The sequence below is a fragment of the Callorhinchus milii genome, unplaced genomic scaffold, assembly GCF_018977255.1.
Source record: "Callorhinchus milii isolate IMCB2004 unplaced genomic scaffold, IMCB_Cmil_1.0 Scaffold12, whole genome shotgun sequence".
NCBI lineage: Eukaryota > Metazoa > Chordata > Chondrichthyes > Chimaeriformes > Callorhinchidae > Callorhinchus > Callorhinchus milii.
Window position 1 is genome coordinate 16,354,714 of NW_024704753.1, and position 24,834 is coordinate 16,379,547.

Below are 24,834 nucleotides of genomic sequence, written 5' to 3' on the forward strand. Positions count from 1 at the left end.
AACAGAGCAAGGATTGAATTGCTTCTGACTTGCTTTACAAACTGGTGTTAAATCCTTTGGAGTCGGTAGAATTTACAGTGCAGAAGGAGGCCATTCGGCCCATTGAGTTCTGCAGTGCGCCTCAGAGCAGCTGTTTGTTTGTTCAGAGAACAGTAACCCTCAGCTCTCTCCCCACCCCCCCCCCCCCACTCCCCCCCCCCACCCCTCACATCCCCGTGAGAGCAAGACGGACAGTTTCAGAACAGCGTAAGAATGAATGATCACTCGTTTCACGTAATTCATCTGCATATGTGCTTCGGTAAGCATTATCCACACACAGCAGCCTTGAGTAGGCAGTGTGGCCAGGAAATCGTACTCCAGACAGAAATTGCTGTCAACGGAGTTTCTCAAAGCTGTCCCACGTTATTGGCTTCAGTCGGCTGGGCAAGGCAGGCTAGTAAAAGCCCTAGCCAGTGGTTTCTGTAGCATTGATAATCTCCAGGCACTGCTGACGTTCACATTAAAATGATCCCTTGGATGAGGATCTGAGCACCTGTGTGTGTTAGCAGCTTCAGGGGAGCTGAGGGCCACACTGGAGAATGGGGAGAGGACTGGAGGGAGGACAGAAAATTAGAGGATCAAACATTGGAAAGTGTGGGGGGGGGGGGGGGAGTGAGAGAAGGGAACTGGTTACAATGGTGGCCTCCTTCGGAGATTTTATCATGAGATTTTATCACAGGATCATCCACAAGAGAGGTACTGATGAAGAAGGCCCCTTCGATCCATTTGGTCTCATCTTACCATGTCAAGCGGTTTGCTGAATGCCTACGATAGTAAAGTCTTATCGTAGGCCTTTGGATAAGTTGTGGGATCCTGTATCTGAAGGCTATCCAATGCGATACGATGCAGATTGTGTTTTGATTTTGAAACTCCAATTCCCCCTTTTTTTAAGCGCTCTGAGACGCCATCCGGCGTGGAGGGCACTATACAAATCCAAGTTGTTGTTGTTATGCCGACTAGGATTAATGACGTTGATGTGATTTTCCCGTGTATTGGTGCTTACACTTTTGGCGATGAGTTCCCATAGGAATAACTGGCATTCCAACAGCAAATGTCACCCCATCTCCTAAAGCCTAAAACCTGCGCTCATCTTCTGGGGGGTGGGGGGCGGGGGGGAAAGATGTGTTGTTAGTGCAAAGCTGCAGCTTATCGGTCAGTCACTGGAATAGGGAGAGAGCTTTTAGAGTTCTCCCACGCAGCGGTCCATCAATCCCGGCTGGAACAGGAGAAGCCAAGTGGAGGCTGGCCAGAGCAGCTGGAGGGAGCAGCGTTGCAGATTCTGTCTGCAGATGTACGTGAGCTGAAGGCTTGATTCACTCAGGCTGCAGCAGTGCATCGACCTTACAAGGGTATTAGAGAAGCAAAGGCACACACACACTCCACGCGCACATACACACCACATACACATACATACCACGCACACATATACCTATACACACACCATACAGATGCACCACACACACACACACAGAGACACTCCACACACACAAGACACTCCACACACGCTCACGCAAACAGACACACCACACACGCGCACACACACCACACAGACACACCACACATACATACACACATACACACCACACAGACACTACCCACACACACACACACACACTGTCACTCAGCAATCTCCAGGATCACAGCTGTGGTCACAATCACCAACACTTACTATCTTACAAGTGAATTCTGTGGCTTTCCTGCAGTCGAATCTCTGACTGAAAGGAAATTCACTTTACAGTGTGTCCTGCGAAGCCCCTTGAGACGTCTCGAAGACGTGATAAGGCGCTATTATCAAATGCAAGGCTATAGTATAATGCAGACATTTCACAGTAGATTTGGGACCCGCAGCATTTCCAATGAATATTTAAGGATTGTCTAAAATGATTCAGCAGCGAGACAAGTTAAAGTGATGGTTAAGAACTCCCACTCCCCCCCTCCCCCGCCCCTTCTCAAACAATCCATTCGCTTCCCCTAAGAATTAAAAGGAGATTAAATGCTTCTCTGTTTGTTCCCGTTCTTTAGCGGGAGCTGGAGTTGCCACAAGGCAGGGGCTGCTTGTCAGGTCCGTATAACGTCAGAAGAGGGAAGAGCAAGTGCTTTCTCGTGACGTCTGGTGTGCACGTTATCCAAGGGGGTATCAGACCCATTAAGCCTCCGGGGCACGATTTGCAGATGAAACGTGAACCGTGCAGTTGACATCAATTCTGGTGCACTGTACGTGCGAGAAAGCCAGCAACCACCTCTCGCAGGTCGTCAGATTACCTGCGGTCTGTGGGTTTTTGGTGTCAATGGGTGTGGGACACCTCGTAATGTTGGCGAGGCTCCTTTTCGTCTGCGCTGGGAGCTCTATCGCACGCACACGTGCACAGCCGTGCGATTATTCTGCTGGCATTTTGTAATGAATTGATTTCAATGCTGGGGCTGCGCGCTTTCGCTTCGATCGCCAGTAATGTGGGCAGTCAGTCATTTCAGTCTGCACCGAGGTGATCAGGTGCGCTGCTTAAAGAGTCCGAGCAAGAGGGACAAATAACAGTAATAATCCTTGCATTTGATACAGCGCCTTATCACGTCTTCGAGACGTCTCACAGCACTTCGCAGAATATATTGGGAATCGACTGCATGTTTTGTGGGTGAAACGTGGCAGCCAATTCCTCACAAACAGTCGTGGATTGAGTGACCGAATTATCCTTATTTATTTTTTTGAAGTGATTATTACCCCCGGAAGAGCGATCCGCCAATACCCCAAGAGGGCAACAAATGACGAAAGAGGCCACTTATGCTGTACCTTATTTTTTAGCGTGGGATATATTTGCGGTTGCGCAGAGGCTGCTGATCGATGCCTGAGGATGATTGAGTAAATTCAGAACTCTCCCATTTGACAGGTCAATTTCGAAGACAAATGGCGGTCCAGTGTTTAGATGAGTGATCCTTTGATAACTGTCCTCACGGTGTCTTGATTATTTCTTGGGATTATGGCTGTGGGTAGAGCCAGTAAATTAGACATCATCATTTGTGTCCCCATCTCCAAGAATGAATATTTTCTCTTAAATTGTAGATGGAGACATTTTGAGCCTTTGTCCTGCTGACTGTCTGTGGTAATAATAGTAGTAATAATAATAATAATCCTTGCATTTGATATAGCAACCTTATCAGGTCTTCGAGACGTCTCAAAGCGCTTCACAGAATATACTGTAAAGTGAATTGACTGTGTATTTGTGGGCGAAACTTGGCAGCCAATTGCGCACAGCAGTGTCCCACAAACAGTTGTGGATTAGTGGCCAAATTATTTTTTTTGAAGGAATTATTATCCCCGTAAAAGCCATCTGCCACTCGACTAACAACCGGGTTCCTACTTACTGCTAGGTAGACAGACGTGTGGAGTAAGGAAACTTGCCCAATGTTTCGCCATGCCCGGGAATCGAACGCAAATTTCTTGCTTGCGAGGTGAGTGCGAGGCAGGTAGCAGAAGAACCGAGGGATTTGGGAACACGGGTAGAAAAGACATTCATTGAATTCACTTTCGTTTGAATTGTTTGGATTATCCTGGCCGACAATCCCATCCCCACACAAAAAAAATGGCAATTTGCTGTGCGCAGTTTTGCTGCTTCGTTCGCCTCTAAAATGCACAGTCACTGAACTCCACAGCAAATCCATCCAAGAACTTTGAAGGGTAGGAATGCGGCCGAAGGCGCGGTAGAAGCGGGGTGGGGGGGGGGTCTTGAGGCGTGCTTTGAAGGAGGCAAGGGAGGGAGCGAGGCGACGGGAATGTGGGATGGAGTTCCAGAGTGGGGGCAGAGAGGCTGAAGGCCCGACCGACGATGGTGGAGCGGGTTGGGCAGGGGGATATGGAGTAGGCTGGAGCCCGCCGGGGGCATCAAATTCTCCCAAGGAGGGTACTGCAAGACCCGGCTAGTTAGTGCCAAACTAGTTTCGTTCGGTGATGCCTAACTCTTTCCATTTCCGAGAGAGAAAAACACATGAGCAAATCAGGAATAATCTAACATATTCATCTTGAGAAATTAACTCAGCCAAAATAATTTCACCTCGAAGTGTTTCCCCCACCCAGTAGCCCCCCCACCCCCACCGCCACCCCCACCTTTACTGTCTGAGAAGTTGGGGACGTCACAAATAAACCTTGCGCGTAAATTCATAAGGGTTGAAGTGAATTTTTTTTTAGAGCGGGAGGTTGTTTTTTTTTTAAACAAAATCTTTCCCGCTGAAAACTTCCCAAACGTATCGCTGGGGTTATTAAGGATCGTCTTGGCAACCCGTGGAATGTGCCAGTATCCAGCAGATATTTGTGTTCAGGGACAAAGTAGCCAGAGGATTGAGAGCCGGGAGCCCTTTCATCGACTTTGGCAAAAGGTTTGACATTAATGATCGCTGCGCATTGTACAGTTTTACTGATGTCAGCGAAAATGCTGCAGATACACGTACGTCGAAGATTTTATGGGAGACGGACAACGTTTTCATTTCAAAATGAATGATCGTAAAACATTTTCTCTCTCTCTCTCTCGCGCGATCCCATCCCAAATATTTAATTGGCTTTGGCAGCTGTCTGAAATGCTGGGCGCATTCGTTTGGTAAATTTAGCCCAAACTGAAGCTGGCATCTTAGGTCATCGACGGGAGTTTTATAAATAGATGATTTGTTGTGCTCTCGAGGGGGCAGGAGGCTGGAACATTTTCCGCTTGGCTTCAAAAACAGACTTATTCAGTGATAATTAATGTCCGTTATGTCACCCGTGTCCTCTCTGCAATGCCACCGCTCCCATATAACCACAGCAGTACGTTCAACCACACGCCAACTTGTCTCCTCTGCTCTCCAGAGGGATGTGCTGTGTTGTATTGTTACAGGTTATATTATAAGCACTTTGGATGTAACTCGCATATGTCCTAACAGCACTCAATGAATGAATGAATGAATGACTGAATGAATGTTCATCCCTCAGGCTTTCTCATTCTGAAATACTTCACAGGTGATCATTGTCCAGCGACGGTAACTTATTTTAAGGAACTGAGGAAATGGAGCCCATTGAGCTTGTCTTCCCAGTTTATCAGATCATTTCAGATAATAATAAAAGCAATAAGGATCCCCGGATTTGATACAGCACCTTATCATGTCATTCGGACGTCTCAAAGCGCTTCGCAGGGTACGCTGCAAAGTGAATCGACTATGTAGTTGTGGGCGAAACACGGCAGCCAGATGCTCACACAGCAATCAACCCATAAAACAGACTTCAGGGAATGACCAAATTTATTTCAGGGATTTGTTGGCCAGGACCCCGGGAGAAAGTCCCCTTTCAAACCGTGCCATGGGATCCTTGAACGCACATCTCAACAGGCACACGTTTCATCCGGAGTACAAAACCTCCGATAATCCAAAATACCACCCCACACTGGAGTGTTATGTGTGATTCCAAATCCCGACGTGGGGCTTGATCCCACAACCTTCTGACTCCGAGGCAAGAGTGCTACCACTGCGTCAGCCTGACACACAATCCCACAGATCTGTTCATCCCTTCCCGCTTTCTCCGTACCACTTTATACCTTTAGTTCCCACGTATCCATCCGTCCATCCCTCCATATTGATTCCACATCTATCCTCTTCTACTTGTTTATTAAACTGAAACTGGAGACATCACAGCAGTTTGGATCAGGGATCAGGGTCTGAAAGTGGAAGGCAGCTTGCTGGTCGGGTTGTGACTCTATAACTCCGAACGTTAGTGACTCTGAAGGGGTCGCTGAGCTCGTTGGTTGGGAACAACACCCATTTTTTTAGGTGGTCTGCTTCACGTTTCTGTGGCTTAAGAGACAAGATTCCTCAATGCACGTTTGGTTAGTGACTGGCGAACTGGAGAAGGATATGCAGGTTAAGTATAATGCGAGTAGCACTGCTCTAGTGTTCTGTAATTCAGATGTTTGGACCATGGCAGGCAGTATGTGAGGATTGTTTTCCTGTGTGACCTTTGAGTGATGCGAGATTGATAACCGTAGACATTTCCAGACACTGCGGCGGCCAAGCCAGATTGTGAGATTCTATTCTCTGATTGAATTCATTTTATTTTTTGAATAAATAATGCAATGGCAAGAAGTCATGAATTTATTCATCGGATCATTTACTGGTGTAGAGTGATTAATGGTGCAGAACGTTTCCCCCCGGGGGGATTGAGTGACGTTGGAATCCGTTGACACAGGTTAAGGTGATCTGAGCTAAGAGAGGGCTCGATGGACCGAATGGCCTCTTCTTGGACTGTGCTTTCTTCTGATCTCATGGTTACAACTTGTACCAGAATTCCAGCCGTAGGAATGTTAACATTCTTCTGAATGCTGCTCTTCCAACTTGAGTCAGTAAATGGTTCAGTTGGTAGCAATCTCACTTCTGGGTCAGAAGGTTGTGGGGAATTTGAGTTCATGGTCTAAGCTGATATTCCAGTTCAGCATTGGATGAGACGTTAAACCGAGGTCCCATCTGCCTGTTTGGATAGCTGTTAAAGATCTCATGATCTTATTCAAACGAGAAAGCAGTTTCTCTTGGTATCCTGCCAAGAAATCCAGTTAAATTGGTCATTCACTTCATGGTTGTTTACGGAGCACTGCTGTATGAAAATTGGCTGCTGCATTCATGTACAGAATAATCAAATAATAATGGTTCCTGTTTGCGTCCAGAGATGGCCGTTCACACAATGTGAACACCTGGGGGGGGTGAATCTGTTAATGGTGGGATGTCTTGAAGACATGATAAGGCGCTATATCAATTGCAAGGATCTATATTGTTATTATTTATTATTGTAGTGCAGAAACTGCTGCCTGCACAGGAACCACATACTGGTTCCGATCAGTGATCAGCGATCAGTGTGACCTAGTGTCAAGGAATATCCGAGAAAATTTGCCCACTTTCTTACCACAATGGCAGTTGTTAATGGCAACCACACAAAATGTCTTTAACGACAACAACTTGCATTTCTATAGCACTACCTCACGCATCCCAGAGCGCCAAACGGTAATTACTGTGAAGCGCTTTGAGACTTTTCACCATGTTAAGATGCTATATCGAACGCGAAGATTGTTATTATAACAAATATTATAGATAAAGCTGCAACTTGCAACTCATTCTCTGTGTCTCCTTCTGTCTTCCAGGGGCCTTCCTTATTCCTTATATGCTGATTGTCCTGGTGGGAGGAATTCCAGTTTTTTTCTTAGAGATCGCACTGGGGCAGTTCATGAAGCAGGGTGGCATTGGGGCCTGGAACATCGCGCCGCTGTTCAAAGGTAAGAGACAAATTACATTAATATTATTGTGTCTTTGGTTTGATGTGGTTCACTCTGCGTGTGTGTGTGTGTGTGTGTGTGTGACTGTGTGTGTGAGCAAGAGAGCGTGATTCTGTCCAACTGTGTGTGTGTGTGTGTGCGCGCGCACGTGTGGCTGTGCGTGTGTGTGTGTGCCTGTATGTGTGTGTGTGACTGTGTGTGTGAGCGAGAGAGCGTGATTCTGTCCAACTGAGTGTGTGTGTGTGTGCGTCAAGTACATTCCCAGTGCTCAAATGATACAGCTGGTTTGAACATTCATGTTGAATGCAGTGCCATCTAGAGCACAGACAACATCTAGAGCAATTACCTATATGTAAAAAGATAGACAATAGACAACACCAGGCAATGTTAAGGGGCTGAGGAGCATTGAGTAGCGCTAAGCACTGCTGCTGCTGTTATTGGAAAATAAGTCAGTGCGTGAAATAACGCCGATAACAACTATACATCCTTTATCGGAAGCAGAGAGGAATTGTCTAGCCCCTTGGCTCAAGGGGATCAATGGCTCAATGGGAAAAGTCTCCTGTTGGCCTCCAAAATGGAGCTCACCTCTTTGGTTGGCCAAGAAAATAAATGTCTCTTGATTGAATATATCTTGATTTATGGCACGAATCTGTAGTATTTTGCTATTTCTACAGTTACTTTGTTGGCCGACCGAAAAGGTTGGCCGCCACCGCTGATGTAGACCAATAGACGGGCCTATTTTTGGTCGGGGGATTTGGGCTGTATTTTTAGAAATGTAGTAGATTTAAAAATAGCCATTGGAACCTCGATGTGGAGCTTGGCTGTTTCACCGTCGGTCAGTGATACGCTAAACCAGGAGAAATCTTTGGCTGTACTCCGAATGCAATTTTCAGAAATGTTTGGTGGCACTCCAGCTCGCCAGCTCAAGCCAGTTACTGTGCTCCAGATGACACTGCACCTGGGAGTTGATCAACTAAAGTAGATCAACGCCTCAATTGCATTCAGTCACCTTGTTCCCGCTATCATAATGAACCAATCCTTGCATTCGATACAGCCCCTTATCACGTCTTCCAGACGTCTCAAAGCGCTTCACAGAATATACTGTAAAGTGGATTGACTGTATATTTTGCGGGCGAAACTCGGCAGCCGATTTGCACACAGCGGCGACCCCATAAACAGTCGTGGATTGAGTGATCAATTTATTATTATTATTTTTTTTTGAAGGAATTATTACCCCAGGAAAAGCGATCCTCCAATCGACTAACAACCGGGTTCCTACATACTGCTAGGTAAACAGAGTGGGGCTATACTCCCTAATTCATCTGAACCCCTCCTGCCCCAACACACACACACACACACACACACGTACGCACGCACATTTCACTTACAAAATACAGTCACTACACTTTACAGTAAAATCCTTTGAAACGCTTTTAGACAATGTGACATCATTTACACTGATACAGCGCCTTTCACTTCGGGAGGATGCCTCAAAGCATTTAACGCTGCGTCTGCCTGGGGAACAAAGCTGAGGACGGGGAGGGGGAAAGATAGTCAAGGAGGTACATCTGGAGATAAGGGGGCTATATGAAATGTATGGATTAGTATTATTATTATTTAGCACACTGCTCCTGATGGGTGGTTATTGCAACCGTTGTTTCTCTATTATAATGACATGTATCCCACAAAACACACACTTTACAGTATATTCTGGTGAAGCGCTTTGAGACGTCTCGTCGACGGGATAAGACGCTGTATGAAATGCAAGGATTACTACTGTTATTATTATTGTTATTATTATTGTCCTTGTCTTCTTTTAAAACCCTTTCCAGGTTTGGGTTTCGCTTCAATGGTCATTGTGTTTTTCTGTAACACGTACTACATCATGGTGCTTGCCTGGGGCCTGTACTATCTCATCCATTCCTTCACCAACAACCTTCCTTGGGCGACCTGCGGACACTCGTGGAATTCTCCCGAATGCACCGAAGTCTTCCGGCACGATCAGTGCCACAACGGAACAGTCATTAACTCGCCGGGTTTCAACTTCAGCTGTGATGAGTTGGCAGACAAACGCTCCCCCATCATTGAATTCTGGGAGTAAGTACCACCTCTCTCTCTCTTTCTCTCCGTTGTAACCACGCAGATAAGATGTGCAGATGTACCATGGCCGTTTGGATCGATTTTTGCTTCGCTGCCTTTTTGGTCAAAGGTTGCGCTCCTATACTTGTTAGGTCAGGGCATCAAGGGATACGGGGCAAGGGCGGGGGGGGCATCAATTGGACTTGAGGTGCAGACTCAGCCGTGATCTTATAGAATCGGCAGAACAAGCTCGAGGGGCTGAATGGTCTCCTCCTGTTTCTACGTTTCATCAGCGTCCAATACAAGCTTCGTTTCCGTCCACGCTCTTAAGTCGGATGCAGTGTGTGTTAAAGACAGAGTCGTGCAAGTTCCTGCACTTCTCAACGAGGGACTTTTAATTGCTGCGTGGAATTGCCAGCCGCAATTGGCCCCCGAAATACACAGTCGATCCACTTTCGAATACATTCTGCGAAGCGCCTTGAGGTATCTCAACGACATGCTAAGGCGCTGTATCGAATGCAAAGATTAACAATAATAATAATTCCAATTTTAGTCCGGGGTAGTACAACAATGTGCATGTTATCATTTATACATTAACGGATCTTGTGTCTTCCCTGAGAGAGAAGTTACCAATGACTGCCAATTAGATGGTAAGTAAGTGTAGGAATGCAGGTGAAATGGGATGTTTGCGCACTCATAGGCCTACTTTCCACTGATTGAGAATGCAGCCAAACTGCCTTTAGTTCAGCACAAATTGGTTCCAAATTTACGGTTTGTTAAAACAAGATAGACTCCGCAGGGATTGTTATTTTGTGAGGTCGGGTTTATTCTGCAACTACCTGACCAGGACATGTTTGATCAGACTTTGTGGTAGGAGCGTTACTCTAAACACTGAACTCAACCAACGCTATACCTGATCTGGGGAGTGCTTAGTGCTGAGTACTGGGTGCTTCACACAGCGGTGTGTGTCCCTTTTCACAGTTGAGCACACCTTACATTTGCTGAGCGTGAAGTTGACCAAACTTGGTAACGATTCAAACAGAGTATTGAAGTTAACCTTGCTCTACTTTTTCCCAATGCGGTGCCTCTGGTTGAAACACAGCTCCATCAGCATAACTTTCTCCCCCTAGCCATCCCCTGTCCCTTCTGACTGAGGTGACCAGTTGAATGCTGAATTAAGGCTGGATTTTGTGCCTTAATCTTGCTCTGAGCAGGGACTGATTTGAGGCTGTCTAGACTCATTTCGCACATGCAGTCTCGTGCCATCATCCTGTGCTGTTTTCAACCCAGGTTCTCAGACGTGTCCTGAACAAAGTGACACAAACAAAGAGAAGATATCAATCATATGATCAACAGGGGTGTTTTTGCAGGTTGTTGACCGTCAAGCATGTGTCACAATCATTTCTGTGCGTCTCAGCGAGGAACGTTAACCTGTCTCGAGTTGCGCTTATGGAATGACCGTGTTAACCCTTTCAGGAAGAAAGTGCTTCGTATCTCGGGAGGAATAGATCAACCTGGAACAATCAACTGGCAGATGTTGCTCTGTGTCCTGGCAACTTGGATCATAGTTTATTTCTGCATCTGGAAAGGGGTGAAGTCAACAGGAAAGGTAAAAGATCAAGTTTAACAGTCGCTCCTATCCCACAAAGATTGTTCAATAATAATAATAATCCTTTGCATTTGATATAGCGTCTTATCACGTCTTCGAGACGTCTCAAAGGCTTCACAGAATATACTGCAAAGTGAATTGACTGTGTGTTTTGTGAGCGAAAAATGACAGCCAATTGCACACAGCAGCGTCCCACAAACAGTCGTCGAGTGACCGAGTTATTATTATTGTAGGTGAGGTTTCACGGCAGGCACCGAGGTGAGGTTAAATTGCCATTTGCTATTTTCTAAGTACAAACTGCATCAATTCTGGCAAATTGCACCAAGAAATGTTCGAATTCTTTCCCCCAAAAATACCCAGCTAAGGATGTCTCAAAGAATGATCTGATGATGCCTCCTTCGTCCCAAACCCTCCAGCAACACCGAAGGCAGTGTTGGCACATTGTCTAGCAGCTTGACTGGCAGAAGGAATTTATTGCGACAGATTTATTGTGTCTCACAAAACGCCTCCGCAGTGAGCAGTCAGGCTCTGAAGCGGGCACAGAACCGAGGTCAGGTGATGCTGAATCCAGCTTCGGGAGGTCGAACACCGCAGGAATGGCCGTGCGATTAAGCGGTTTGAGTTCCTCCGTACAATTCCGTGGGCGTGTCTCGCCTCCGAGTCAGAAACTTGTGGGTTCAAGCCCCCAGGTCGAGACTTGGAATCACATAGTCTAAGCTGACATTTATTATGATTAATATTATAATAAGAAATCTGGGTGAAAGATTGAGGCTCACACCTTTTCCCTTCCATCCTCCCCCCCCCCCCCCCCTCCACGCACACCTATACACGCAGTTTAGGATTTCTCCTCGCTCGCTCGCACACACACACACACACACACACACACTTCAAGCTGAACTGTAAATGACAGTGATTTCCCTGCTCATTCAGAGCATGTCATACTCGGGTGCCCTTGATAGAGGCAAAAGGTTTCAACGTGACGAATGGATGGGAGTGCAGCAGAGGCTGTGTTATTTCTCAGAGGAATTTTTGCCTCCAGTCCACTGGAGCCCATCTGCCATTCACCCAGAGATACACACACACACACACACGTACCATATGGTTCTCTAGATTCAATCACAAGTGGGATTTTTGCCCTGTTTTTTTTTCTCCGCAGCCAGAGCCGCTGATCCTAATTATCTGTCCCTGGGTTGGAGAACCAACAACGGTGATCAAACCAGGGATCGTCCTGGTCTTTGTGGCTCGGCTACTCACTGGATAAACTCGCTGAATCAGGGCACCCGGTTAGTCGATTGGCAGATCGCTTTTCCGGGCTTAATAATCCCTTAAAATAAAGAAAGAAAGAAGAATTGGGTCAATCCAATTCCACGTCTGTTTGTGGGAACGCTGCTGTGCACAATGGGCTGCCACGTTTCACCCACAAAATATACGGTCAATCCACTTCACAGTATATTCTGTGAAGCGCTTTGAGACGTCCCGACGACTTGACAAGGCGCTGTGTCAAATGTAAAGGTTACTATTGTAATAGTAATGTTTGAAGAACAGCTGGACTGATGCCTCTTGTGTTCTCTCCGTGCGCAGGTTGTGTATTTCACAGCAGTGTTCCCTTACATTGTACTGATCGTCCTACTGGCCCATGGCGTATCGCTTCCTGGTGCTCTGGATGGCATCATTTACTATCTGAAACCAGATTGGTCCAAACTTGCCGAAGCTCAGGTAAAAGATCTTACTTTTCCTCGTTCCTTCTGTCTTTCTTTCTCTCTCTCTCCCCCTCTCTCTCTCCCTCTCCCTCTCACTCTCTTTCTCTCTCTCTCCCCACCCCTCCCCTTCCCCCCGCCCTTCCTTCCTTCTTTCTTTGCCTCTCTCTTATTTGCTGATTCTTGGAGATTTCTTAAACGACATAGGACTGGGCTGAAGGTTTTTTTTTATTAACCTTTTTCGGTGGTGGTGAGGAGGAGGAGGAGGAGGAGAAAATAGGGGCGAATATCGAGCTTCTGCATTCGTATTTTAAATGAGTTCATTGGAAAATTAGCGTTTGCTCGCTATCCGTAGGTTCCTAAAGTCTGAACCCTTCAATCCAGTTTGTCAAAAGGATCGATCGTGTTCCCTTTAGTCTTCCGAGCATACTTCTGCTGCCTTTATAGAATGTTTTATTTTACTTGATTTCTCTTGAAGGTTTGGATTGATGCAGGGACCCAGATCTTTTTCTCATATGCGATTGGATTAGGAGCACTTACAGCACTAGGCAGCTACAATCGGTTTCACAACAACTGCTACAGGTAACCTAGTAACGCAGGAGCTCAATTTGTTTCATTCCCTTTTATTTTATCACCATTTGGGTATTATCGCAGTGAAAGGCTGGTCATGCTTTTGAGGACGTTTCTCTGGTGTCAATAGTCCGTCTCTCCAGCCCCCCCCCCCCCCACCCTCCAACCCCTCCCGCCCCCTCCAACCCCCCAATTCCCCCCTCCCTTTTACATCAGTGACGAGAGCTTTGAGAATGCCTTTCACAATGCTGGTAATCCCCCCCCCCACCCCACCCTGCCTCCCACCCACCCACCCTCAACTAATGAGGTCCGCTGTGAAACTTGTGGGCGAGACCCATCAGTTTGCCTCTGGTCGCAAGTGTAATTCCAGCATGCTATGAACGAGTGATTGACAGCTACAAGTACCTGGCCTGTGCAACGTCAGTATCGGAGGTGGGGGTGGGGAAGAGGAGAGAGAGAGAGCGATGGGTGGAGTGGTGATGGCTGGGCGGGGTGCCAAGTGCAGCTGCGGTTAAAGAGGCGACTGATCGGAGTGGGGGTGGGGGGGGGGGGGGCCTGTGAGTGGGACTGCTACGAAGTCGGATCGCAGGAGCGATGGCCGGAGTCCGGAGTGGATCGGAATGGCGCGGAGCGGAGAGGAGACAGCGATGGTCGTTCACTAGTGGGTTATAGGAGGAAACGGTTCATTCCTGTAGCTGTCAATCATCTGTAAGTTATGGTACTGCTTGTGGTACTGATGATGATGGTTGCTGAAAAATGTCATGAAGTGCTGGCTATTCAATGATGGTGCTTAACCGACTGCCCCCCCTCCCTCCCTCCCTCCCTCCCTCCACACCTCCCCCCCCCCCCCACCACACTCCTCCCTGACCCACAGAGCGGCCTTTTTTTTCATTCCGAGTGTTTTTTTCACCCCCGCCCCACCCCCCGCTGACCCTGAACGGTGATCACAAAGAGGAAGCTGACCTTTTTTTCCTTTTCCACAGGCTGGACTTGAAGCCAGGTCTCCAGCAGCGAAGAGAAACTGCTAAGACTTAGCGTCGCATGCCAAAGCTGTGCCGGCACCTTGCTGCCTGCATGGCTTTGCAGCGAACGAGTGCTAAACCCAAATGGTCAGCACGCGCCCATAACTGTGCACGACACAGGGCAATGGCCTGCCCGCCTGATGAATCAATCACACGCCGTTCCCCACCCCCCCCCAACCCACCCACCACCCCCCCCCCAGCTGTTTCAAATGCAAGCAATACGAATTGTACAGGCCTGGGAATTGTCCACTGTGGTCCATCTGCCCACTGCTCCCATTTCTAAATTACCATGGCTCGCTCTCCCTCATACCCCTCCACCACCACCATTGTATATACCATCTAACTCCTGGCATTGGACAGGGTACAATCTAATGGCCCAGTTCCCCCACTTTCCCCCTCTATCTGTTGATACGGTCATCAAGTCTCTGGGAGACTTAAAACCGAGGTCCCGTCTGCGTTTAAAGATCCCACGCTACTATTTGTCAAAGGGAAGGGAGTTTCTCCCGGTGTCCTGGCCGACAATCCCACTCCCCACACACCACCCCCCATCCCCCGCCACCACGATGGAATCGGTCATTCACTTCATGACTGTTTGCCGGACATTCTGCCGCATTGGCCTACAAAAAAATACAGTCACTACTCATCGCAGTAAATCCTGTGAAGCGCTTTGAGGCATAGTCCTAATCTGAAAGGGGCCGTATCAAACGTAAGGATTAAATCCATGCTGTTTGTTCACCGTCCCCTTTCCGAGTCCGAGACCTTGACTCCTGGTGCTGAACTCTTCGACTGACTGCGTTAGATATGTTTTTAGGAATTGGGGGTGGGTGGTGGGGGGGGGTAGTGGGGGGGTGGCGGGGGGAACGTCAATAAGATGCCCCTATTTAACCTTTTCCTCAGTTTAAGTACTCCCAGATTCCACCATCTCCCAGGCTCTCGGGTGCCTGAACCCACATATCAATGTGACTCCCCATCACTGTACCCTCTCCAATGCCAGGCTGTCCCTATTGCAGCCCAGATACTAGACCTGCTCCCAATAATCTAGGTGGTACTAGACAAGTACTTTGTACAAGTTTGCCATCACCTGCTATGACTTATGCGCCATCTGCAGTATTTCTACATCCCAGCTTCTGTTTGCCTTCCTTCCTCCTGCCCCAAACTATGTAAGACTGAAAATATCTGCCAATACCTCGTCCTGGCTGGGGTGCAGCTCTGTCGATTTCTGGGTATTTCCCACTGCTTATTCCTCCGAACCAGGCTCATCATGTTCCATTATTAAGCTTTGCGGTTCACCCTGGAGTTGGGGAGAGGAGAGGAGAGAGCAGGAGAATCTTAGACCAAAAATGAGAGCTATCGGAGTCATTTTCTACAGCATTTTCCTGCTGCTTGAGAAAGGGTACTGAGCTAAAGTAAACCCTCACCAGACAGTGCAGCTCACAGAACCATAGAAACAAACAGTACAGAAGGCCAATAAAAACAGAAGCGGCTGGGAACACTCAGCAGGTCAGGCAGCATCTATGGAGAGAGTAAAGTGAGTCAACATTTCAGGTTGATGATCTTTCGAAGGCCCATCCATTCGGCTCAGCATGCTGGTAAAATGACCCAGGCCATTGGCACCAATGCCAACATCTGTGCCAACCCACTACCCAGGGAAGATCCTCACCCTTTTGTAGGAGAAAACGACAAATACTAATAAGGGGTTGGAAATGGTGACCTTTGTCGTTGAAAGTTGACCCCTCCCTGCACTTGAGTCCAAACCCACCTTCTGAATGGGTAACCCATTAGGTCGCTCACAATCATTCCAGGGAATAGAGATCCCATCACTAATTCCTCCCTTACCAACAGCCACTGGATCTGCTTTTAGACAGGGTCAAGGGTATTGGGTGAGTATTGCTGAACTGAGGCTGTAAGCAGGATCTTACAAGATACCTGGCATCTAACAAATAATGTTTGATTTCCATCTCAGAGATGGAATCAATAACCAAACTCATTATTTTCCACGCTAAACTTGACCAGAGATTCAATGGCTGTTTATTTCCCTATCCTTAAAACTTAGTGCAGGGGCTCAGTGAAATTTGCCATCAATCTGTGGCTCAGGACATGATAATATGCAAGAGCTTTGTGGTTAGGGCCTCGTCAGATTGTTCTCTCAGCACAAATACTTTCTCATGAATATTAATGTCTAGTGAGAAGCCTCGGTTAATAAAGCAGCTTTCTTATGATCCACATGGGGACGCAATGGAAGGAAAGAAGAGCGTTTTAAGAACATGTCAAGCTCTGCTGTTAACAGGTGGCCATTTGAAATAAGCTTCCTTTCCGTGGTACCGTAACCATCTGTCAGAACCCCACCCCCCCCCCAACCCACCTGCACCCCCTCCCCAAACCCCTCCACCCGCCCATTTTTCAACCAGTGCTCTCTAGCGCGTTCTGCCGATACAAATCGGATGTCAATGATTCAGCACTTTGATACTGACATGTGTATACCTCTCCCACTCCATCAAAGTTTTATTAGCATGCAGCTGCCCTTATCGATTCACTCAATGAATCTGCCATCAGTTGTGTGTGAACTTGGGTTATTTTTCTCGACTGGTCATTTATCTAAGTTTATCACCCTTTTAATTATGCAATCAGTTGATGAAGTTACATTAGGTAGGGTCTCTTTGTGGTACTCTTTCTCCAGTTGTACGGTTAAAGGGGTTGGCACTGTTCTGTGCTGGACAACCTTAACCCCCATCCACCCCCACACCCTCCCCCCCTATGAAAAACACGTTCCTCACTATGAGAGTGGCGTCTAGGCGTGAATTGTTTTTTTTCACACAGTGTAAAGGGTATCGGATTAAAGGCCATTCTGTTTTCCTTCAGTGTCTGATATTTTGGGGGTGGGGCACTGAATCGGTCATTTCAATCATTTCCTCTTCCTTCCTAAGCTTTGCGGCCTCCAGGGGAGAGGAATGGGTGAGATTGGGGTGGGGGGAAGGGGGAAGTCAACATGAAAGTAACCAAGGGAGGGTTCTCATTCAAACCAGGCTGGTACTGTTCACATGGAATGAGGGCCTCTTACTCTTACTCAATCACAGGTGTGGTCTTAACACAGTGCTTTATGCAAAACGTGGGTATTTTTTTTCTCCTGTCTAACGTGTGTGAATGTTGTTTGTTTAATAATTCTTTGCGAGCTATTTTTCTTCAGATTTACCTTCCATCACAAGGGCCCGTTGTTCTTCCCTGAGAGTCTGCTGTTGACATGCCTTAAGTGCACCGAGCGTGAATCTTTTTGTCCGCACCATTGCCAGTGATCGAGGGCTGCTATGTTCTGCTGGTATTACAGCCAACCTGCTTCTGGGCAATTGCTTGACCTGGGAGTCCAACCAAATGTGGCAACAATAAGAGTCTGACCAAAACTGACACAATATTAGCTTCTCCAGTTTTCTTATCTGATACTTTGCTGATGCCAGTCTCATCAATGGCCAACATAGTGCTGGCAGTTGGGGAACCATTTGATGCCAACCTGATGTCCTTTAAAGAAGGGCCCTTTCCAAAGGACCCCCAGTCCAGGATTGATGTCTTGCAGACGGTTGAGTCCCGCCTCAATGTTGCTACCATTTGCTCCTTCCTCCTCCTGAATGCCACCTGCGTTAAAATAAATGTCCGCCCTGCAATGTTGGGGATTTTCAGTGTTGCCTCCTGAAAGGTTTGTCAGATTGGTATGAGAGCCCATCAGGTTGTGTTAGAATTGGTTACATTACACCAACATTGAGCAACCCTTAATTCCAGCATTGTCAGCGTTTCCTTTTTGTCAGCGTCAAAGGTAACCCAACGCTACAGGACTTCGACCTCCATTGCAATGCAGTGAATGCATTTCCTCGACCTTCAAATCTAAGTGATGCTTACCATCTTCTGATACACAGTGCTTCCTCACCTGCCCCCTCCCACTCCCGAATCCTGAGAGGACTTTACAGGACAGGAGGCTTTAGTTTTATGGATGGTCCAGGAGAAAAAAGCACCACAGCACAAATCACATGGGCCAGAATGGCTCGTTCTCGGCATGTGCTGAGTTAGTTGATTTCAGCCGACGCACTAAAATTGTTCTGAGCTGGATTTGGAAATTATGGTCAGGGTTGCCAATTGCTTTCAAGTGACCCTTGCTTGAAACCGTATGCGTGTGGACGTTGGGTGAGGAGGACAGAGTCAAACTGGGATCTGATGCCTTGTTGTCCAACTAAACTGCCAAGGCTCCGTCATGAGTAATGGTCACTTGAGGAAGTCTTACAGAACCGTTACCCTGTAGGTATCAAAAGACTTCAGGTTCGGGGAAAACAGATAATTGAAAATGCTGAGAAGGTTTTTGTGTCTGTGTCTGTTACACCCTTTGCTGCATGATAAAATGACTTTGCTTTCCTTTCAGACTAACTTGTGTCCGCAAATATCGGCAACTTTTTGTTTTGAGCTCAAAAGTTAAAACATTGGTATTTTGACTGCTTGAGATTTGGAGAGGATTGTAAGCGGCTAAATTTACAGACTTCAACGGGGCCTTAATTCTTGTAGTTCAGTGATTTGAGCTATTTTATTTATAAACTGTTTCTCTTCCTTTTCCTGCCTCCAATGGACAGTGAAAGTCCCAATTTCTGGAATGAAGTGAGTTACAATATTGGGATTTCCTGACCTCAACCTGTCCCTAGTCAATGTTGAACTCTGCTGCCAGACACCACTAGGAGATGAAAGATCGCTCACTTTTTACTGCGTCTACCTTCAAGCCCCGAGGCCCCAAAATGGAATCTAACCCCCAGCCCCAGAGTTTCATCCTCCTCCAGGTTCTGCTGCTTCCCAGAGGCAGCCGTAGGTGGTTTGTGTGATTCTAAAAACCGAACAAGCAATGTCTATTAATGATTTGTTTTATTGTATGTGTCCGATCCATTCTGTTTCCTTGATGGTCCTATTGGCTTTGCAACCAAGGAATAGGTTTTCCTGGCAGTCTAGAGAGGCTGCCATCAGCAAGTACACTCGTGTTGGTAATTATTCCATTTCTGATTTTTGACTTGGATTGAAGTCGGATTGAATTCCTGCAAGCTCCGTAACACTGGTAAACCTCGAATAAAAAAAATAAGCAACTGAGTGCTGAGCTATATTTGTGCCAAGCATTTAAATAGTATTCAGTTTGGAACATCAACCTGTGCAGAGCAGACCTGCCCGGTGATCCTTCATAACCTGCCCCTTTTCCCCGTGTTTTGTTACAGAGACGCCTACCTTTTAGCGCTGATTAACACTACCACAAGCTTTTTCTCTGGATTCGTCGTGTTTTCCGTGCTTGGTTTCATGGCATCCGAACAAGGAGTGGATATCTCGAAGGTGGCAGAATCCGGTGAGATTCGTTCGCTTGGAATGAGTCGCTAGTGCTTCCAGCCAGCGCAAAGCGCTTTGACGTGAAAGGCGCCGTTTAAATGTCTATTGCATCGGGAACAAATCCAACAATGTCTAGATTGGCAATTGGCAATTCTATTGCCCACCAAGGCAATAGAAGAACGATTTTAGTATTCATCAGGTGGCTGCTGATGGTCTTGCCCAACCATTGGGGAGATCTCCAGTCTCTTAAGGGCGAGGGAGCATCTGTTCAGTTGTTGAGTTGAGTCCTAATGGGGTGAAACACACACATCCGGATGTAGATTTACTGACGTTTTTCTTTCCCTGCAGGGCCTGGTCTGGCATTTATTGCGTACCCTAAAGCGGTGACACTCATGCCCATCGCTCCACTCTGGGCAGCTTTGTTCTTCTTCATGTTGTTAATTCTCGGATTGGACAGCCAGGTACATGTTGAGGTGTCGTCCTGAAGGGTGGAGGTGCTGCTTCTGTTCCAGTCTTCTCCTAGACTTTCGTTCTTGTTTCCGTCACGGCTCGAATCGCAGAAGGGGCTGACAAACACCTACAGCAAATGGAATTAAATTTGAGCGTTGAGTGTAGAATGGGAGTCAAGAGGAATGAATAATGGCCTTTCAATGTCCACACAAGCTATTAAACAGGGGGCTAGAATAAAAGGATTGCATGGATCACAGCATATAACCACTGTATACAGAGGTCATGATGTGACCTCATACTGCTCAAACCTCACCTTAAGATAAACTTGCATTTAGGAAAGAGCAGCAAAACTGACCCCGTGGGTAACACGGTTAGCTTCGCAATCTGCAAAGAAAGCAGTTGAAAAGGGAAACAGAATCGACATGCGTAAAATATTTGCAATAATATATTTAATAAGCGTTTGGAATAATCGAGCCAGTGGGTGTTCTGACAAGTATGCGAAAGTTAGTTTACACCCAGCTCAGTCCTGAAGAGTTGGATGGTGGTGCGGAGGGGTTTGGGGGAACAAGCCTATTTTCACCTAAGGGACACAGATAGAGGAGATTCAGGGAGATAGCAACAAGCCTGGACGTGAAGGAATTTATATGTGAGGGTGCAGACCATTCGGAGGTAGGCAGGCAGTGGCGAGGATCGGGGTGAAGGGACGTGCGGAGTTTGGTGCGGGTGAGGGAAACATTCCATCTTCTCATCACTCATTTAACTTGTCTGTTCAACGTCTGCAGTTTGTGGGAGTTGAGGGGTTTATCACCGGCATCATGGACCTGTTTCCCACCTCGTTTGCCGGGGGCATGCGACGAGAGCTCGTGGTTGCCATCTGCTGTTCGATCTGCTTCATCATCGACCTCTCTATGGTGACCGAAGTAAGTGTTGCTAGTCGCAGGCTAAGCTTCTTCCCACGGGATTGATAACAACAACAAATTAGGTTTATGTAGCGTCTTTCATGTCGGGAGGTTTGCACCCGAGCTTGGGGTTGGATTCGAGAGTGGGGGGGGGGGAAGATAACCCAAAGGCACTGTCAAAGAGGAAGGCCTTGAAACGGGCCTTGAAGGAAGCATGGGAGGGGACGAGGCAGAGGGGATCCGGGGTGAGTTCCAGAAGGTGGGGGCAGAAAGACCAAAGGCCTGACCAACAATGGTTCAGGAGAGGACACAGGCTTCAGACTGAACTCACAGTCTCAGCTTTTTTCCCCCCTCAATCCAAGTCTATTTACCCACAAAAATGCACAATCGCTTTGGGACGTATAAATGCTTTGGGGCCATTTTCCTGATGTGAAAGGCTCTATACCAATTGTAAGGATTCTTCTTCTCCAAATCCATGGTTTAAAACTGAGTGAAACTTTTCCTTCCCAACCTTAACCTTATTCTATTGGATCCTCAATCTGGCAAGGACTGACTCGATACAGGGTAAAGCTTTCTCAGCCATTCACTAACAGTTCTGCCTGAGGCAAAACCTCAGAGGAATGCCTCATTCTGCCACACCAACACATCACCGCTTCCTAACTGATTGCAATGACACAATTTTGAACATTGGTACGTTCTGAAGTGATCACAAACCAAGCACCCACCCAAACCAAGCACCCACCCAAACCAAGCACCCGCCCAAACCAAGCACCCGCCCAAACCAAGCACCCACCCAAACCAAGCACCCACCCAAACCAGCACCCACCCAAACCAAGCACCCGCCCAAACCAAGCACCCACCCAAACCAAGCACCCACCCAAACCAAGCACCCGCCCAAACCAAGCACCCGCCCAAACCAAGCACCCACCCAAACCAAGCACCCACCCAAACCAAGCACCCACCCAAACCAAGCACCCAACGGCATGGGACGTCCTCCCGACATGAAAGGCGCTATACACATGTAATTTTGTATTGCATTGTACAAAGATGAAAGCAAGGAGTCTGCAACCTGCCTGCCCCTTATACCCACCACGCGGCCCGCCCCCCCTTGTCATTGTCCCTGCCTACCCCTCGCCCCTACCCCAACCACCTACCCCTCGCCCCATCGCCGTTGCCTGAACCTTTGCTGTGTTGTGTGACAGGGAGGAATGTACATCTTCCAGCTGTTTGACTACTACTCAGCCAGTGGCATCACACTGCTGTGGCAGGCGTTCTGGGAGTGTGTGGTGGTCGCCTGGGTGTACGGTAAGATTGCTTGCACTTGGCTTTGGGGGCAGTTGTATCAGTGATAGCTTGTGGTAGTTACTGGGTGCAAAGATGAGATGGCCCAGTTACACTGCCTGGCTTTGTGCTGAGTTGGATGATCTCAGCCAAGGGTGGGAGGTGGGCAATACAACTGGACTCAGGCTTCCCTAGGCTAGAGAAAGAGCAAACCAGTGAGTGGCTCAGCTCGGAGGAAAATGTTGCTAAATGTGCTTCTGCTGTTTCGCCCACAAAATACACAGTCAATCCACTCACGGCGCCCTTCACGCCAGGAGGACGTCCCAAGGCACTGGACAGTCAGGAGTTTTGACCCGAGCTGGGGGTTGGGATCAGGAGGGGTGGTAGGGAGTAGGAAGCGTAAGGGGTAGGAGGGTGGCTGAAGGCACGGTCGAAGAGGAGGATCTCGAGACGTGCCTTGAAGGAGGCGAAGGGAGGGAGGGAGGGAGACGAAGGGACTGCTGAACGAGAGGAAAGCTGAACGAAGGCTGTTGCTTTCTGCTTACAGGTGCCGACCGCTTCACAGACGACATTGCCCACATGATCGGGTACCGGCCACTCCCCTGGATCAAGTGGTGTTGGTTGTTCATAACTCCGTGCGTCTGTGTGGTAAGCATTGAACCGTCGACCTTCTATTTGCCTGTGGAGCGTCCCAGCTGAGCCCAAAATCCCGATGCCCACTCACGCACACTTAGCATTGGATAGCGACCTCCATTGTTTGTAGCATGCGACTACCAGGATGGTAGAGGGTGAACTAAGTGGACATAGAAACAGGAGTAGGTCATCCAGCCCCTCGAGTCTGTTCCGCCACTCTGTAAGATCACGACTGATCTATACCTCAAGTCCAATTACCCACCCTTGCCCCATATCCCTCAATACCCTGACCTAACAAGTATTACACTGACCTAACAATTATTCGTCTCAGGAGCAGGTAACCAGGCGAGATTCCTTGCCCCAGGACTAGTGCTGATTCTCTCTGTCCGCGATCTTCATTTACCTTCTACCCGCTCTGTGAGGTATTGAAAGTTCACAATAAACCTCCTATACCCCAGCCAGCTCCTTTGGTGGTGCTTTACTTTGTTACAATCAAAATCTATTCAGGTGGACATTAAATATCCTGTGGCACTACTTATTATTGCCTACAGCGGCCATTCAATCCACGACTGTTTGTGGGAACTCTGCCGTGCTCAATTGTCGGCCACGTTTCACCCACAAATTATACAGAGAATTCACTGTACAGTACATTCTGTGACGCAATTTGAGACGTCCCAACGACGTGATGAGGCCCGAGATCAAATGCAAGGATTGTATTATTGTTACTATTAAAAGACACACAGTCACTACACTTCACAGAGCCCTGTAGCTCAGTAGTTAGAGCACTCGCCTCGCAGGCGAAAGGACCTGGGTTCTCTTCCCGGGCAGGGTGAAACGTTTCGAACGCGAGGATTATTATTAATAACACATTGATTTTCAGGAAGAGGCTAAGTTTGTCTCAGTGTTGTGGCTGACCTGCTGTTTTTTTACACAGGGAATATTTCTCTTTCATATTGTGAACTACAAGCCCCTGACTTACAACAAGACTTACGTGTACCCGTGGTGGGGAGAGGCCTTTGGCTGGAGCCTGGCTCTGGCCTCCATGGTCTGCATCCCATTGACCGTGATCATCAAAATGCTTCGCAGCAAAGGGACACTCCGAGAGGTCAGTGAGGCTCTGTCCCACTGAACAGCTACATACAAAGAGCAAACGTTCTCATTGTGTGGGTGGTGTGTGTCTGTTGGAATGGTGTGTAGCGGTGTGAGTGTGGAGGGTGCGTGTGTCTTGGAGTTGTGAGTGTGAGAGAATGGGTGTTCGTGTTCGTGAGTGTTGGAGTGCTTGTGTGTGTATGGGAGGATGTGTTTGTGTTGTATGTGAGTGAGTGGGTGGGTGGGCGGGCGGGTTTGGGTGGGTGGTCTTGTGTGCCTGTGGGTGGCAGGGAGGTGTGTGTGTGTATGACTGTATATGTGAGACTGAACTTGTGTATGTGAGGTTGTGTGTGTCTGTCTTTCTCTGGGTGCGGTGAGTGTGTGTAGGAATGGGTGTGAGTGTTCATGAGTGTGGGAGTGCTTGTGGGTGTATGGGAGGATGTGTGTATGTGTGTGTGGCTGAACGTTTGTGTGTGTCCTAAGGAAGCATGTGTGTGTGAGGGTGTGAGCGTTGGTGAGTGTGTGCGGTTGTGTGGGGGGCGGAAGATTGATGTGTGGGAGTGTGTATAATATGTGTGTGTGAGTGAACATGTACTGGTCACACTTTAAGAATAGTCCCACCGATTGTTTTGAATCTCTTCTCCCCTTGGTCTCCTGGTTCAGTTGGTAGCACTCTTGCCTTTGGGTCAAACGTTTGGGTTCAAGCTCCTTGATAGGACCTGAGCTCACAGTCCAGGCTGATACTCCAGTATAGCTCTGGGGAGCACTGCATTGCTGGAGGTGCAGCCCTTCGGATGAGACATTAAACCCAAGGTCCTCTCCGCCCGTCCTCAAGTGGATGTTAAAGGTCTGCTGACAGGA

General features: G+C 47.7%; 1 protein-coding gene across 2 annotated transcripts in view; it reads left to right on the forward strand.

Annotated features, from left to right (window-relative positions):
* LOC103176696 (sodium- and chloride-dependent creatine transporter 1) overlaps positions 1-24,834 on the forward strand; it is a 52,084-nt gene that overhangs the window by 24,665 nt on the left and 2,585 nt on the right. For both annotated transcript variants that reach the window (XM_042339536.1, XM_042339537.1), the window contains exons 3-13: positions 7,179-7,310; positions 9,143-9,407; positions 10,866-10,998; positions 12,580-12,714; positions 13,174-13,277; positions 19,516-19,640; positions 19,970-20,082; positions 20,854-20,991; positions 22,173-22,275; positions 22,799-22,899; positions 23,819-23,989. In XM_042339536.1, the coding sequence (XP_042195470.1) occupies positions 7,179-7,310; positions 9,143-9,407; positions 10,866-10,998; positions 12,580-12,714; positions 13,174-13,277; positions 19,516-19,640; positions 19,970-20,082; positions 20,854-20,991; positions 22,173-22,275; positions 22,799-22,899; positions 23,819-23,989 (1,520 nt within the window). The remainder of the gene's footprint in view (positions 1-7,178; positions 7,311-9,142; positions 9,408-10,865; positions 10,999-12,579; positions 12,715-13,173; positions 13,278-19,515; positions 19,641-19,969; positions 20,083-20,853; positions 20,992-22,172; positions 22,276-22,798; positions 22,900-23,818; positions 23,990-24,834) is intronic.